Source organism: Synchytrium microbalum, assembly GCF_006535985.1.
Source record: "Synchytrium microbalum strain JEL517 chromosome Unknown SmJEL517_scf0007, whole genome shotgun sequence".
NCBI lineage: Eukaryota > Fungi > Chytridiomycota > Chytridiomycetes > Synchytriales > Synchytriaceae > Synchytrium > Synchytrium microbalum.
In genome coordinates, this window is record NW_022158356.1 from 315,916 (window position 1) to 330,941 (window position 15,026).

Genomic DNA, 15,026 nt, shown 5'->3' on the forward strand with positions numbered 1-15,026 from the left:
ACACGTGTATAAGTAAGCTGATATATAGCCGTGCAGACAGAGCATCTAGGAGCACCGCTCAAATCCCCTTCCACACGACCGGTTCCAAAAAACCCACTACTACGAGTCACAGCGAAGGGAAACCGTGTCTGCAGACGTAGTTGCGATTCCATCCAGCGGTCGATACACTAGAGACATTCCGGAAGGAAGAAAAGCGTGTCGGGTTAAACATCTGTTGACTTCCGCTTCCGAAATGCATGGAGATCTTACAAGTTGATGAGCAAACTTCAAGTCCGGGTCTCTACAACGACAAGGTTGTATAAATTCACCATGTGTCTCCTACGGTTGTAAAAGTCAAGATCAGTACTAACGCATTTTCACGACCTTTGTCACATGTTTTATGTGGGGCTGATGCATGCCCGTTCAAGCTAAGAAGACTTGCAAAATGCTCTTACCCAGCATACAAAGCACGACTTTCGCGTTGCCACTACACCCTTCTCTTGTATCATCTCGGTTTCTGCAAGATCACCAGTGGAGAAATGTGAGCATAGTGTTTTAAGTTTCAAGATGCAGATGCAGAATCGAAGAATTCAGGCGCCAATGTTATACATACGAATGCGAGACTAACGGTGTCAACTTACCTTATGTCCTATTGTAAGCTCTTAAAAAGCTTATTTTCGTGGTTTTTTTTAATGCAATCAAGTGACCACACTCAATGTGCAATGTGCCCACTTCGCACGTATCGGACTGGCTTGGAACACCAAAGGAGGTGTGTATGAACGTGGTATATGACTATTGACCTAGTCAACTGTCAAGAGTGCGCTTGAACTGCTCGTGTGAAGATGTCAGTTCTCTGTCCCTGGGAACCCGTGTTGTAACTTGCTCACACATTTTGTCATCGTCTTTTGCGGATTGATTTGCTACACGGTCGCCGGTAGTTTGGATGCTAGAACGGTGCATTTGCTCAATGGATTGTTGCTCGTGCATGGCTGAGTTCGATGGAAACGCTCAGTTTCTTCCAAACGGCCTTCTTGGTGATCAGTTTCGACACCAGTTTCACTTCGCTTACAAAAACGAGACCTGATAGTCTTCAAAATCAACGCTTCATTTTGAAAATCAATGACAGCTGGTCTGATTTCCACATTCTTGTTTGACAATTCAACACGCAATGCATTCGATTTCAAGAATGCGCCAAGTATACCAAATGTTCTTGCCAATGAGTCTATTTTCTTGTCAGGTGTTGGGCTGATGGTAGTTAGTAAGTTGACCTTGTGATTTTTTTGTCAGTTCCTGCTTGTTTAATGACAGTCGGTGATTCGAGAACGTGAACTCTCACACAACCTTGTCACACTCATAGCTGCCGTATACAATTACTGCCGTGACAGACTAGCTACTATCCAAGCATTCGTATGGGACTACTTTCACACGTCAGCTGTGATTGACGAAGCAGACGAGACCTTCTACCACGTTGCTCAATATTTGAGCCAACAAGAAACTCTCATGGTATGATTCCAGTTTGATTCTCCAACCCTTTGATCGCCTTTAAGTCGATCTTTCCGTTTCTTAGTCCACCGTTAGACGCCGGCTAGTTCGAACAAACCTACCTCAGGAAAGCGACGAGTACCAAGACCAATCAACCACCAAGCACAGCTACAGCCTCGTCCCCGATTGTGGAGAATACCAATTAGAAATCCGAGGACGCAAGATTGCTATATCTGTGCGAACGGAGGAGAACGAGTCTGGTGGTTTGAATGAAACCAAGTACGGACAAGTCCTTGCAGTCTCTAAAAGGACTCGACGGGTCATTTGCTTGACCACTTTTGGTCGTGATGATAAGGTGCTGAAGGAGTTTATTGATATGGCGTGTGAGTCGTCGCTGATGAAGCAGCAAGGTAATGTGAGAAGAAACACCATATTGCCTATCAACTGACAGTTTGCGATGACTCTCTTTTTTATAGCTGAATACTCATCCACTTTTTCATCTCTTCTATAGGTAAGACATTTATGTTCTCCCCACGCTACGACTCGTGGTATAGGAACTGTTCTCGTGAGCCACGGTAACCAACTTTTGCTTTCTTTGTATTCAAGTGCGCCACTAAATTGCAACCATCTCTTCTTCAACACAGGTCTCTGGACTCTGTGGTCCTGAGAGCAGGATTGAAAGATGAGATCCTTATGGACGTTCAAAAGTTCTTGGGATCTGAGGAGTACTATCGAAATGTCGGGATTCCATACCGACGGGGTTATTTGCTGTACGTATGTGTCACAACCCACATAGTCTTTGTTTGTTCTTACTCACACAATTTGCAAATTTAGATACGGCCCGCCTGGAACAGGAAAGACATCATTCTTGGTAGCTTTGGCTGGAATGCTGAAACGGCCAGTTGCATTGCTGTCATTGAATTCGCCGAGGTATGCGCCAAAGATCCCGCTGTTTGGTTTTACTGACGAATGCAAGTTCTTAACCTCGTTCCTTTCTAGTATGGATGATAACGACTTAGCTAATTTGATGGCATCTGCACCAAAAAATGCCTTGATCGTGTTCGAGGATGTGGACTGCTGTACAGGACCTGCTCTGAGTAACGGACCTACTGGAGCTGCCGCTACATCCAATGTGACTCTCTCTGGTTTACTGAATGCCATTGATGGGATAAGAGCACAGGAGGGGCATATTCTCTTCATGAGTAAGTACGCATTCGTGCTTTTTTTCACGAACGTATGCACGATAAATAAGCACAATTAAGACCTACTTTCGCATAGGCGCCAACCGTCCAGATAAATTACCCTCAAGTCTCTTACGCCCAGGCCGTGTCGACAAAAAGTTTCAATTCGGATTTGCGTCTCGTGAGCAAATCCATCGACTCTTTGTACGCTTCTTTGGCACCGTGATGGAAAGCTACGAGACGTGCAGTGATCACGGCTGGGCGGTTGCCAATAAGCTGAAAGAGGATCGGCTGACTACTGCTCAGTTGCAAGGGCTTTTTATGGCGCATAGGGATACACCAGAGGAGATTATCAACCACGTGGATGATTTCTTGCTTTCTGTTGATCGGGAAGCGGTGGAGATCAAGGAGTCACAGTTGGCTAATGATTTGAGCTGTGGGAAGGTTGGATCGCTTGCTAGCGCTGACGAGATTGAAGTTAATGGTGGAGAAGAAGAAAGAGGTGTTGACGCGGTTGCTATACTGCTTGATTTGCACTACATCTCCTTCATGTAAAAATCTAATTCGATATTAATACACATTTGCGTCCAAACTCAACTTAATGCACATTTTTATCTGTCGTTTCTCAGTATTTTCGGCACTAAACTGCTCTCTGGTATGTTGAATTGAGATCCAGGTCCTGTTACCGTGACTGCACTCACTACTTGAGGCGAGGTGACTTCGCTATACTGAAATTCTGTCAAGCCACACAAATCACATAGCCTTATGAGCATGCAGGATCAACACCATCCAACCCAACTACTAGCACAATACCCAATGGCAACTATGCTTCAACAACTTTACATGTCGGGCTCGTCACTGCTAGCGAACGGATCAAGTAGCTTTGAGGAACGAGTCTTTCCAACTTCGCAGCAACAAGTTTTTGGAGGACAGCAACCTCCTTCGTTTGGATCGGGGCTGTTTAGCGCGGGCGTTGGAATATGGATTTGTAGTGCTTTGCTTAGTATAGTGAGAGATTGGCTGTATAAGGTCGTGTAAGTCAGCATCAATTCAAGATATTCGGTTTTTTGTCAACAACATCACCATTCGAATGCAGACACGATTTGTGACCATTTCTCCTTATTTTTGTATATAGTGCTGCCATTCAAGACCAGTTACATACTCAGATATTATGTGAGGAGGGAGATGAGATTTATGATCAGTTAAGTGAGTACCTTGCGGAAAGCAAGACCTTGATGGTATGTACTGGTGTTGCCCGGTGGTTTGTAAACTTGCACTTTCTTTAAGGTGAACGTTGTTCCCAACCGTCCAACCTCTCTACCCCTATTGTAGTCCTCAGTACGCAGACGTGTCGCCAAATCCAAAGACCCAGACTTCCACGAATACAACAACCTTTTCAAGACACGCCGAGAAATCAACCTGATTCCAGACTGTGGGAACTATGTCCTACGAAACTACCATGGCAAGGATGTCTCTGTCGAAATACTCTTGCAAAAGGACGACGGAACAACTCATGGACTACGATATAAGAATGTAATGAATATGTCAAGTGATGACAAGAATCAGCGGTCAAAGAGAGCTATGAGACTGTCTGTGCTTGGCCGAGATGATCAGGCATTGAGGGCACTTATTGAAGATGCTGCGGATGAAAGTCATAAGAAGTGGGCTGGCAAGATTTGGATGTAAGACATGTTCTTCTTTATAACCACAGTCATTTTTTGGTTGCCGAGAAAGGGCTGCAACTAAATTCTTTCCAATCGTCCTAGATTCACTGCACGGTACGACAGATGGATGCGAACACTACCTAAAGCACCACGACCTCTAGATAGTGTTATATTGAGGGACGGTGTCAAGGAAGATATCATAGAAGACGTGCAATCTTTCTTGAATAGTGAGAGCTGGTACACCGAGACTGGAATTCCATATCGACGGGGTTACTTACTACATGGACCACCTGGTAAGATCAAGTTACTTGAATATGGGCATGGAGAGGCTCCTTTTTTGCGTGATGACCTTGTTTGCTCACCATTTCACTCAATCAAACAGGAACTGGAAAAACATCCTTCATTCTTGCCCTGGCCGGATACCTACGACGACCAGTCTGTATAATGTCTCTCTCTGCACCATCTGGATCTGACCGTGAACTCGCACATCTCCTATCCAGCTCTCCACGTGGCGCCTTCCTCGTCCTCGAAGATGTCGATGTAGGCATGACGAGTGTATCAGGAGGCTCTGGACAGATCAACCGTGTCAACAACACAAGCAGCAGTCCATTCCACGGTGGATCCAACAGCAATAATCAGCAGGGTCTTACACTATCGGGTGTGCTCAATGCTCTGGACGGTGCTGAGGCTCAGGACAATAGAATCATCTTCATGACTGCAAACCGTCCCGATACTCTGCCCCCAGCAATGTTACGACCCGGCAGAGTGGATCGTAAATGTGCCTTCCACTTCGCTGATCGGGATCAGATTATGAAAATGTATACGAGATTCTTTGCCAAGGAGTTGGGTGATGATGTTGCATTGAGGGTTGCGGCGGATGTTGCAGACTTGATTCCTGCTCATAGACTCAGTACTGCTCAGATTCAGGGGTTCTTGATGCTTCATAGAAAGAATCCGTTGGATATGGCCTCGTATGTTGATAGTTTCTTGGAGTCTATCAAGATTGAAGCGAAGGAGATTGCTAGTGCTGCTGAAGCTGAGGCACTTAGCATTAGTGGTGATGGTCTTGTGAAAGCCAAACAATAAGTGGTTTGTGTGGAAGAAATAAGAATTGTTGCATGATTAGCTGTTTTGTTGTTATTATGATGTGCTTCAAATATCTATACACTGACTAAAAACCATGGATTGAAGTTAAAGGAATGCAGCCTCTTGTGAATGTCAGCCTCTACGGGAGAACACTAGACATCGTGGCGTCTGCTGCGAGTCTCGTTTCGTATCTACAAGATGCCAACCCTTTGCCTCAAACATCCCACCCACATTCATTGCCTTTTTAGGTGGCACCTCAACCACAACTATAGTAGAATCTCCCACAGCACCACTATCCAACACTCCATTCAGTATCTTATCATAACCCTCAAGACCCGTCTCACCAGCAACAGTTGCAATCCGAGGCTCGGTATCGAGTTTTAGGAAGTTGGCTCGTGAAGTGTTATGGTAAGGTGGATTGCATAGTATTATACCAAAGGGTGCTATATGTGCTATGTTGAATGGTAGTGTATCATCGGCCATGTCTGATTCAGCAAATGTTATAGATGATAACGGTGGGAGTAATCTCTTCGCGTTTTCACGGGCTATATCTAGGGCTTGTGATGATATGTCGATGCCTGCTCCTAAACATTGATATTGCAGGCCGTGCATGATTGAGATAAGTATACATCCGGATCCTGTTCCAACGTCTAGTATTTTAGGTGTTGGTATGTCTTTTAGCAGCTCTATTGCGGTTGTGACGAGGAGTTCGGTTGGCTGACGAGGTACCATGACATGTTCATTGATTGTGAATGACATACCACAAAATGTCTGAAGACGTGACGAATGACGTGTCAACAAAAAAAATGTACCATAGTGAGAATGAATGAACATACCTGATATCCACGAGTATATGCTAGCGACACAACCTCCAAAGCCTGATCCTCATCATTACCACCATGTGCAGCATACTGTTTTTCCCAAACAAGCTGCTGGCGTTCCCTCATTCTCTTTATGCGTTCAGGCTCTGCCAAATCAACAACGATATCATCACCAGTACACGGATGCTTGAGCTCTATACGTGTCAATGCAATCATGCAGTGCTTTACGGTACTTCCAGCGAGTCCATGAGTGTTTGTAGCATTGCCTATTAGTGCGTTACCCATAGCCAACAGGTGTAGTCTGATATGGTGGTTTGGTTGACGTGGGAATAGCGGAAGTTTTGGTGTAAAAAGCACCGTAGATAGATACTCTAGCTTTCGACATCGTGTAATATTCAGTACGGTTATGGTTGCTGTGCAGGATACGTTGTCAACTACATCGGTGCGAGTCAAACGTTGGCCGACGTGAGCAAACGTGTTACCAACAACGATTCGGCCTTCTATGAGTGCATGATAGGTAGTAATGATGCGAGACTCACTCCAAGCTTCGGTTAGGCCGAGCAGAGCTTGACGCGTCTTTGCTATGACCACCAAACCCCAGCTAGATTTGTCCAATCCGTTAGATATCACGATTGGATTTGGTAGGATGTCATCAATTGAACCATTAGGAGGACGTAATAGCTGTCTTAAGAGCACTTCAAGAGTGTTTTCCTCGTAGTGTCGTAGTGTGAGTCCTCCGGGTTTTTGGACCACAGCGATGTGATCATCGTCATATGGGACCTAGAGGTAGCCAAGTCGTTACATTATAGCATGAAAAAGCGATCGATCACCTTTAATTAGTAGCTTACATGGATGGGAAGCCCGCTAAAGCCATGAGCTCGGTCCAACTTCATCCTATGTCAACTGACGTGTCTTTTTCGAACAAGTGATGTTATTCGTAGCGAAATCCAATAAATGTGCCAATAAAATGATAATAAACGCGCTTCTTACCTCTGTAAATCCCCTTTGTTCTTTATCAGCAAGCAGCAGAAGTGGTAGTGGGCACTTTTGCAGCTTGATTAATTCCAAGCTTCTCTCCAAGCAAGAGAACGACACGAACGATACAAGAACAGGAGCTACAATGCTATCTCACGAGTCTCCAGGACCCATAGTAGACAGATCTACCAAGCTCCACCCATCGCGAGAGCTGTCTGTCGGTCAGCAGGCAGATTCGTCAACAAGCACCTATATTTCGAGCCTAAAACAACAAGTCGAATCACTGCAATATGCAAACGATAAGGCCAACAAAGCACTTCAACAGGCTCAGAATCGAGAACTGGCTGCTCGCAACGAACTCCAGAAATCACTATTCAACTCTCAGCAAATCGAAGTCGCTCATCTCCAACAAACGCATGAATATCAACAAATGACTCAGGGTCGCGAGGCTACTTATCGCAAAACAATCCAGAACTTGCAGCAGGATGTAAGCTCCCTGAGAAACAAGCTAAGGGACTCGAGATTAGAGCTCGATGCTGGATTGCTGCAACTGCCTGTTCTCACGAGAACTATTGCCAACTTGAGACTTGAATTGGATGCTCTTAAATTATCAAATGCTTATAAGCGACCGTCTGTAAGTACGCATGCTATTGCTTCTCTCGCTCTCGCTTTGCCAATAAGGGCGTCATGTGGTAGTTTGTTGACTTTGGGCTTTGATGACTAACCATCACATGATCACTATCAAAGGCCCCTTCGTCATGTTGGTCTTCAACTACTTCGTCAATCGTTGACAGTGGATCAGCTACCGCGGTGCCTACTCGTGCTGGATCTGTCATGAACACTCCTGAAATGGATGGTATGTAGCGTGTCTAGTGTGGTGTAAAAGAATATGATGTGATGCTGCACATGTGGCTAAAGTTTTTAAGTTTCGTTACTCGCCTCTAACTCTTTCTTATTCCTTAATATTTTTAGTGGTCCCAGTAGACGCTCCACACTCAGCTCCTTCAGCAAGTGGCTCTCAATCACCCGTAAAGTACAACCCAATAGTTAAATCACTAATGGACGAACCCGGCCACCGTGATCAAAGCTTGGCTTCGGATTCATATACCGAATCATCTATGGAGTATCAAGAAGAAGACTATGAAGCAGCTCGAATGCTAAAGAGTCTATCCGCCTTTGCTGGACCCATTGTAGCTCCACCACAGGCACCACACAATATGCTCTTGATGCAAGCCTACGACAACAACCGACGTCGCTATACCGATGACTCGTGGTCCAAACGTGGCAGTCCTATCGTGGACGACCACTTTGATACCACGGATGACGAAGAGGATGCCGACTTGCATCACATCTCAGACTGGGATAGTGCTGACGAGTCTGGCGAGGAAGGAGGATATGCTAATGATCATCGTAACAAGAAACGACGACCATCTACCTTTAGTAATAATAGCAGCCATATTTATAGTCAAAAGTCATCATCAGCGTCCAAAGTCAGACAACACAACATCAACACCAATGCCCAGTATATACCAGGCAAGCCATCTGGATTGATTCGTGCGCAAAGTGGGTCTGTAGAACCCCATACGCGATACGAATCAAGTGGTTCTGTAGTTACTGCGGGATCGTCACCCGAATCAATGGCCTTGGCTACTGTCGGTAATGCTCGAGACGGTATACCTCGTTGGATTTGTTCTGGCTGCTCAAAAGTATATAGTATTCAAAGCAAACGATCTTGGACGAACCATATGATTGCTTGCACGGGCGACGCACCGCCGCCAATCAAAAAACGTAAGAGAAGAGGAGCTTAGGCTATTGGATTCCACTTATCTGGCTCATCTTTACTATCTATATACCGACACACCGTCATATTATTTATCCCAAACAACAACAGCAACCCAGTATACCCAATATTCTTAACAGCGCCCCCACAAACTTGTGTAATTGTAAATCTACCAGAGGAAGGGATTATGCAACCAGCATATGTCTCTTCTTTATCCACCTCTTCCTTTTTTATATATATAACCAGCAGCAGCAGAACTTGTCATTGTTATTTTCTTTAAGTAGTAGGGCTCTCGGTGCACATTGATTGTCTTACTTTGTAAACATTTTTGGCTGGTTTGGTTTTGAAATGATGAGTCAAAACGCTATATTTTGTAATATAAGAACTTGTTTAAAACAATTTTGTTTATTCCATATACAACCAGTTGTGGTTTGCGGCGAAAAAAATGATCGGGCAGCTGCTAACATCGACATACTTGTGTGCCGGTATGATAATGTATTTGAATGCTGTTCATGATAATGCTAAAGACTTGTTTAAATTAGACACTTATCTACCCTCTCTCTCTCTACCCGGTCTTCTCTCTCGCTCTCCACACCCAATAAATGCACCCTTCAACTTTCATGTTTCTCTTCTGCATCATCAACAACTCCAAAGAAGGGATGATTGAGCAGCTCTGTTGCAGTAGGTCGTGATTCCTCGTCACTGGAATAAAAGATGAAAAGATGTTAGAAGAGAGAACCCAAAAAAACACTGGTCAGAAGAGCAACCACCATGCTTTGGAATCTCCACATGAATCCCATCATACATGCTTACAGAGTCAGGCACTGTTTCATCAAATCCAGCGCTTCCGGACACGCATTGCTTGGTAGCTGTGGTATGGCCTTGTGACCCAGATTGTATATCGTTTGTGCTTCGTCTGGATTACTTCCCCATGGAAGTTGCCCCGTGTACATCTCAATCATGGTACACGCGAGGCTCCAGATGTCTACTTTGGCGGAGTAGCCTTTGCCTTCGACTACTTCAGGTGCCTAAATGAGGAGAGGTCAACTGTTGAGACCAACAAAAAAAAGGATTGTCGGGATGGGAAATGGTGCATACCATCCAAAAGACACTGCCAGTCATGTTAGTCATTCGAGCATTGTGCTTGTATGGTATGTCTGATCTGCGCGATATGCCGAAATCGGCTATTTTGGCGATGCCTTCCTCCGTTATGAGTACTAGTCGATATGGAGGGCATTATGTAAGCGCTTTGGCAGGGCAAGAACCCAACGGAGTCAGTAAAAAAAAGCAAGAAGGGCAAGTTGAAGATTGACGAAGGCATCAACTTACTATTTGCACCTTGAATGTCAGGAAAAGGAAATTAGTAAGAGATCTGGGGAACAGAACGGAAATAATTCTACCTTTAATATCACGATGCACTATATAATGAGCGTGGATGTATTCAAGACCCAGAAGTATCTGTAACAATGGAGGATGTCAGCGAAAAAAAATCAAGAAGACGCATTAATACATACTTGATACACGATAGATCGGATAAAGTCTTCAGGTAACGGTCCACCCAGTGATTCGATGAGTGAAGCTACCGTGCCGCCATCGACGTATTCCAGAAAGAGATTGAGCCCTGGTAGTGGGTAGTAGTATGAGACACAAGAAAGAATGGGATAGTATCGCACTGGTTCTTACATGCTCCATCGACTTGGAATCCTAAAATCGTAGTAACGAAAGTAAGCGAAAAATGTGGAGGAGATTAGGAACCACAACGTCACGAGATTGATTCAACATACCTAGATATCTGACAATGTTCGGATGATCTAGCCCTTGAAGCAGCGCCACCTCCTTTTCCAAAGTCTCTTGCATCTTGACACGGACATTCTCAGCCTTTTCAGTATCAGAAGAGCGAGGCACGACAATCCCAATCTGTTTGACTGCCATAAACTCTAGTGTATCAAGATCCAAGCCCAAAAACACACTCCCGAACGTTCCACGACCTATAAGCTTCCCCTTCTTCCACCTAATAGTCCTGTTATTATGACACTGGGCATCCATCATCGTGCTAGCGGCAGACGAGTCATGGCGAGGAACTGGTGGGGTACTCGCTGGTGTTGGTGGTACGTCGTGTTCGAATAGGGAAGGCTGGAGTGCACGGAGTTGCCTCCTCCAGGATTTCAATTCATCGGGAGTCTTGATGTCCTCGAACTTCATCCCTAAACGGGCAGTCAATCCTCGTTCGAGTGGTCGCGATGTTTCGAGTTTTGAGGGCGGGTTATGCTGTTCTGCGACTCGTTCTTTGAGTGTTCGTCTACCGCGAGAGAGGCTTGTGGTGCTTGGTGTTGATGGGGATGAGGTACCTGATGGTGATCTGATGGTGATGTCAATGTCTCCTGATGATAATTCCTGTGGACTACTGGTATTAGCGACAGGTTCCTCCACCATTACTACTGGATCTTCTGCTATTGGCTCATCTACTTCATCCAGACCATCAAAGTACTGTGATATGTTTCTGACAATGTTGTGTTTCGATGCACGTTCAAGCGATATGGTATGTACAGTCGATGCCTAAATGATTTGACGTACCGATCAGCTACAAATTGCAACGAGAACGTGATCAATACCAAGAGACAATGTCAAACCTTTCGTAAAACATGTCTTGAGTCCTTCGTTTTCAAGTTTTGAGGCCGCTTCGACATGAGGTTCAACCCCGACATTCGTTCCAATCGCTCCTCATCATCTTTATCCTGGTCAGGATCACGAACACGTCGAAAAGACTTGAAATGGTCTGCCATCATTGCCAGTTGAGTGAAAACTTGCAACGTGTCAAGGATGCACCTGTCAAGTTTGATGTTGCCGGCCAAGGAGTAGATGGTTTGATGCAAGAGCAAAGAATCTACTAGTGAACGTGTATGTAAGAACGTGGAAGTCGAGCCGGACAGGTTCCAGCTATTTTTGATGGCAAACTACTTTAACATACGCTCGACCCAAAAAGTACATACGCCGCAAACACACACCACCAATTCCTCGCATTTCAAACACTTAAATCAAACATACCTTATATGATCATAGTTATATCTGTCTAAATCTAGGCTACGGCCGTAGTTGGCAGCCCAAAGTCAGTTTTTCTTGACGTTTGAAGGTAGCGAGTGGAGCACTCTCGCCACATTTATAGAAGAGGGCACGGAAGACACGCTGGAATCGTTTATTCGTGGTATTTGACACGTTTTGAAAGCCTTTATTTTCTTGGAGCAGTGGAAGTCATGTACTCAAGGACAACTTGGCGAAAGTGCAAGCCGATCACCCCATTCATCGGGACTTGAGACATTGGAAAAAGTCCGTTGTTGACAACTGGTGCATTAAATAAAGCCGTCTACCAAAGAAAACGCGTTGGTCAACCACTCGAAAGAGCTCATTCGTTGACTCAACTTTTGTAAGCGCTCTGGGGTGTGCATGTTGTATTAACTCGACTGAAGAGGAATACAAATTGAACAAATTTCAAGTTTAAATCTATATCTTGCTGAAGCTAAGGTAGCTGATGGTATAGATCTCGAAAAATTAAAGCAATAGCCATAACTCTTTGAGCGTACGTTTAACGCAACCAGCTCTGAGAAATATCACTTCAAAAGACGTATCCTCTAACTAGATACACCTTCACCTTGTACTTGATACTTCTTCATCGTCCATTTGCTTCTCGATCGTTCAGAAACTCTGGAGTTCGCCTAATAACCGTGAACAAGGAGGAAGCAAGAGTAGCCCCATTTAAACTATTCCATCGTATCCAAGGTATCGACAGTCATCATGCTAACAACATTCTGATTCTTTACCACTCATTGAACCGTCTTTTATACTATTCTCGCAGCTCATTTTGCAAACCTTGACTTTGAAAGGCAATTTCAGACTCGCTTCAATCGAGACTGGAGTCATAAAATGCCAAACCTACTGGACTTGCCGGATGAGCTACTCTGGAATTGCTTCATCCAGACAAGTATGTATCTGAATCATCATACCATTTTCATCATTTGCAACATTGTTAAGCAGAAACCCTCTCATGGCACTGTAAACTAACCAACACTATCGTCTCCATTATCTCTCTGTATTAAGCACCCACCACTGTATATCAGAAACTACCTCTAGTATGCAAAGAACTGCACGTCCTTGTAAATGCCAGGAAACCTACTGCTTTGATTGAACTCAAGGTTGTTGATTTCGCTACAGACAGAAGCTTTGGCAAGATGCCTCGCTTCCAATTCAGAAAGTCGTTCTGTGCGAGAGCAAGTTTAGGTCCTCTGAGACCCGCTGCTGTTGCTGTTGAAGTGACAGTGTCGGATCTAATCGTGAAGGCGGTATGTGATGGTTGGCATATATGTTTTGTCTCTCTCCTTTGTTAGCGACGTCCATGATCGAAGACTCATCTCCTACTCATAGTATCTCGAAACCCTTCAAGACTTTTTACGCCCAATCCTCGAAACACAAGCTGGCAGACCATTGCTATTCGAATTTGCATCGCTAGCATTGCAGACTCCATTAGCTGCAGACGTTATTGCACGAATAGCCGAAAACATTAAACCAAACAAGGTCATCCTCCCCAGGTGGGACGTGGATACGCTACGGGCACTACCTGCCACCATGACATACAGTCTAGAAATCGATGAAACTAGTGCCAATTTCATATTAAAGGAGGCTGATGTTGAAGTTTTGACGAGATTCACCAACTTGACCAAGTTGCATTTGACAAACACGAAGTTCAAACAGGTATGTTATAGCTTCCATGACGGTTATTCCTTTTTTTGGCTTGATTGTCAATCATACCTCTAACTCTTTGCTCTTCTTTTCTTTTGTTCTGATGGCACAGTTACGAAATGGCATTCAGGATACCGCATTGATTCCATTACAAAGAACCAAAATCAAGACTTTGACGGTCAACAGTGGATCTCAAGTTGCTGGCAGTGTAGATGGATTATGGAAGACCATTGCTAATATTTCATCATTGGAGCATTTTGATGTTTCTGGTGAGCATGATAATCCATCATATTATGTCGTTTTTGGGTTGGTGGTGTTGTCAATTCGAACAAAAGGTTCAACATGCCAACTAACACGAACTGTCATCGTCTCAACCATTATAGTGTTTGGCCAACCACATGACACCAACGTAGCCTCTCAAAAGACCATGTTTGACTTATTGAAAAAGATGAAGAACTTGGTTCATGCTCGGTTGCCGTCTGTGTTGACTCCAGAGTTCTGGAACTCTGTAAGTTGTGAACGTAGTAGTCTTTTCTGAAGAAATTATCACTCATAGGAGAAAGCCATCTCATAAAAGCCTTACATCCTGCTTTTGTTAGTTGCCATCATACTTTGCAGAGGATAGTTTGATACAGGAGGAAAGGAGGGTATCTTCAGACGCTCTCCAGCTCAAGTCATTGTTCATTCGGCTGAGTAATCCTACGGAAGCAGATTTGATTGTAGTCGTTCACAGTAAGTGAATTATGATTAGCATTTGACATTTTTTTTTGGTTGACGCAAAGACGCAAAAAATCCAACATTGCCAACCTTCAAACACCTCTTATAGGTATAGCACGAGTATTCCCATGTCTAGATTCACTCTCCTTCTGGATTAAAGGTGGAAGCGTAGAGTACCCTGTCTTTTGGACTATGGTCGAAGGCCTTGAAAAGAAGACCCAAGTTGGGAGGCTTACGTATCACTTGCCTGAAGAATTGCATGCCAGGCTAGTACCCATGGTGATTGTTCCTGCAGCGTTTCGAATCAAGCTTGAGATGAAGTCGTAAAAACCACGAAAAAGTAGTAGGATGGTGCAATATAATGGATTGTGAGGATTTGACGCAGTGTTGAGGGAGTATTACGTTTGTGTTAGAGAGAGAGAGTGTGTGTGTGTGGAGAGTAGTAGGACGCTTTTTGCTGTTCAAAAGGTAGTTGTAGTAATGGTTCGGAGTAGAACAAAAAGGAAACTCGCATTGTAACAAGGAGTAAACAAAATAAAATAACCCAGTCAGAACTAAAGGAAATTCTGGGTAGCGATGGAATGCGATCAGTTTCCAGTCCATTCACACT

General features: G+C 44.3%; 4 protein-coding genes across 4 annotated transcripts; 2 read left to right on the forward strand and 2 right to left on the reverse strand.

Annotated features, from left to right (window-relative positions):
• Positions 1 to 1,098: 1,098 nt before the first annotated feature.
• Positions 1,099 to 5,392, forward strand: SmJEL517_g01939 (uncharacterized protein; the record flags this gene model as incomplete). The annotated part of the gene is made up of 14 exons (XM_031167867.1): positions 1,099 to 1,237; positions 1,337 to 1,482; positions 1,547 to 1,871; positions 1,973 to 2,036; positions 2,106 to 2,231; positions 2,296 to 2,391; positions 2,461 to 2,663; positions 2,740 to 3,193; positions 3,272 to 3,297; positions 3,448 to 3,676; positions 3,778 to 3,880; positions 3,975 to 4,324; positions 4,409 to 4,599; positions 4,689 to 5,392. 14 exons carry the CDS (start codon positions 1,099 to 1,101, stop codon positions 5,390 to 5,392), a joined length of 3,156 nt encoding a protein of 1,051 aa, XP_031026180.1.
• Positions 5,393 to 5,524: 132 nt separating this feature from the next.
• Positions 5,525 to 7,106, reverse strand: SmJEL517_g01940 (uncharacterized protein; the record flags this gene model as incomplete). The annotated part of the gene is made up of 3 exons (XM_031167868.1): positions 5,525 to 6,163; positions 6,229 to 6,993; positions 7,062 to 7,106. 3 exons carry the CDS (start codon positions 7,104 to 7,106, stop codon positions 5,525 to 5,527), a joined length of 1,449 nt encoding a protein of 482 aa, XP_031026089.1.
• Positions 7,107 to 9,579: 2,473 nt separating this feature from the next.
• SmJEL517_g01941 (uncharacterized protein) lies at positions 9,580 to 11,751 on the reverse strand (the record flags this gene model as incomplete). The annotated part of the gene is made up of 9 exons (XM_031167869.1): positions 9,580 to 9,670; positions 9,782 to 9,996; positions 10,067 to 10,185; positions 10,298 to 10,306; positions 10,369 to 10,426; positions 10,483 to 10,589; positions 10,652 to 10,672; positions 10,753 to 11,524; positions 11,599 to 11,751. The coding sequence occupies 9 exons, from the start codon at positions 11,749 to 11,751 to the stop codon at positions 9,580 to 9,582; spliced, it is 1,545 nt and encodes a 514-aa protein (XP_031026088.1).
• Positions 11,752 to 12,886: 1,135 nt separating this feature from the next.
• Positions 12,887 to 14,743, forward strand: SmJEL517_g01942 (uncharacterized protein; the record flags this gene model as incomplete). Its single annotated transcript, XM_031167870.1, has 7 exons — positions 12,887 to 12,944; positions 13,061 to 13,302; positions 13,385 to 13,711; positions 13,812 to 13,968; positions 14,083 to 14,207; positions 14,299 to 14,431; positions 14,526 to 14,743. 7 exons carry the CDS (start codon positions 12,887 to 12,889, stop codon positions 14,741 to 14,743), a joined length of 1,260 nt encoding a protein of 419 aa, XP_031026091.1.
• Between the last annotated feature and the right edge of the window lie 283 nt (positions 14,744 to 15,026).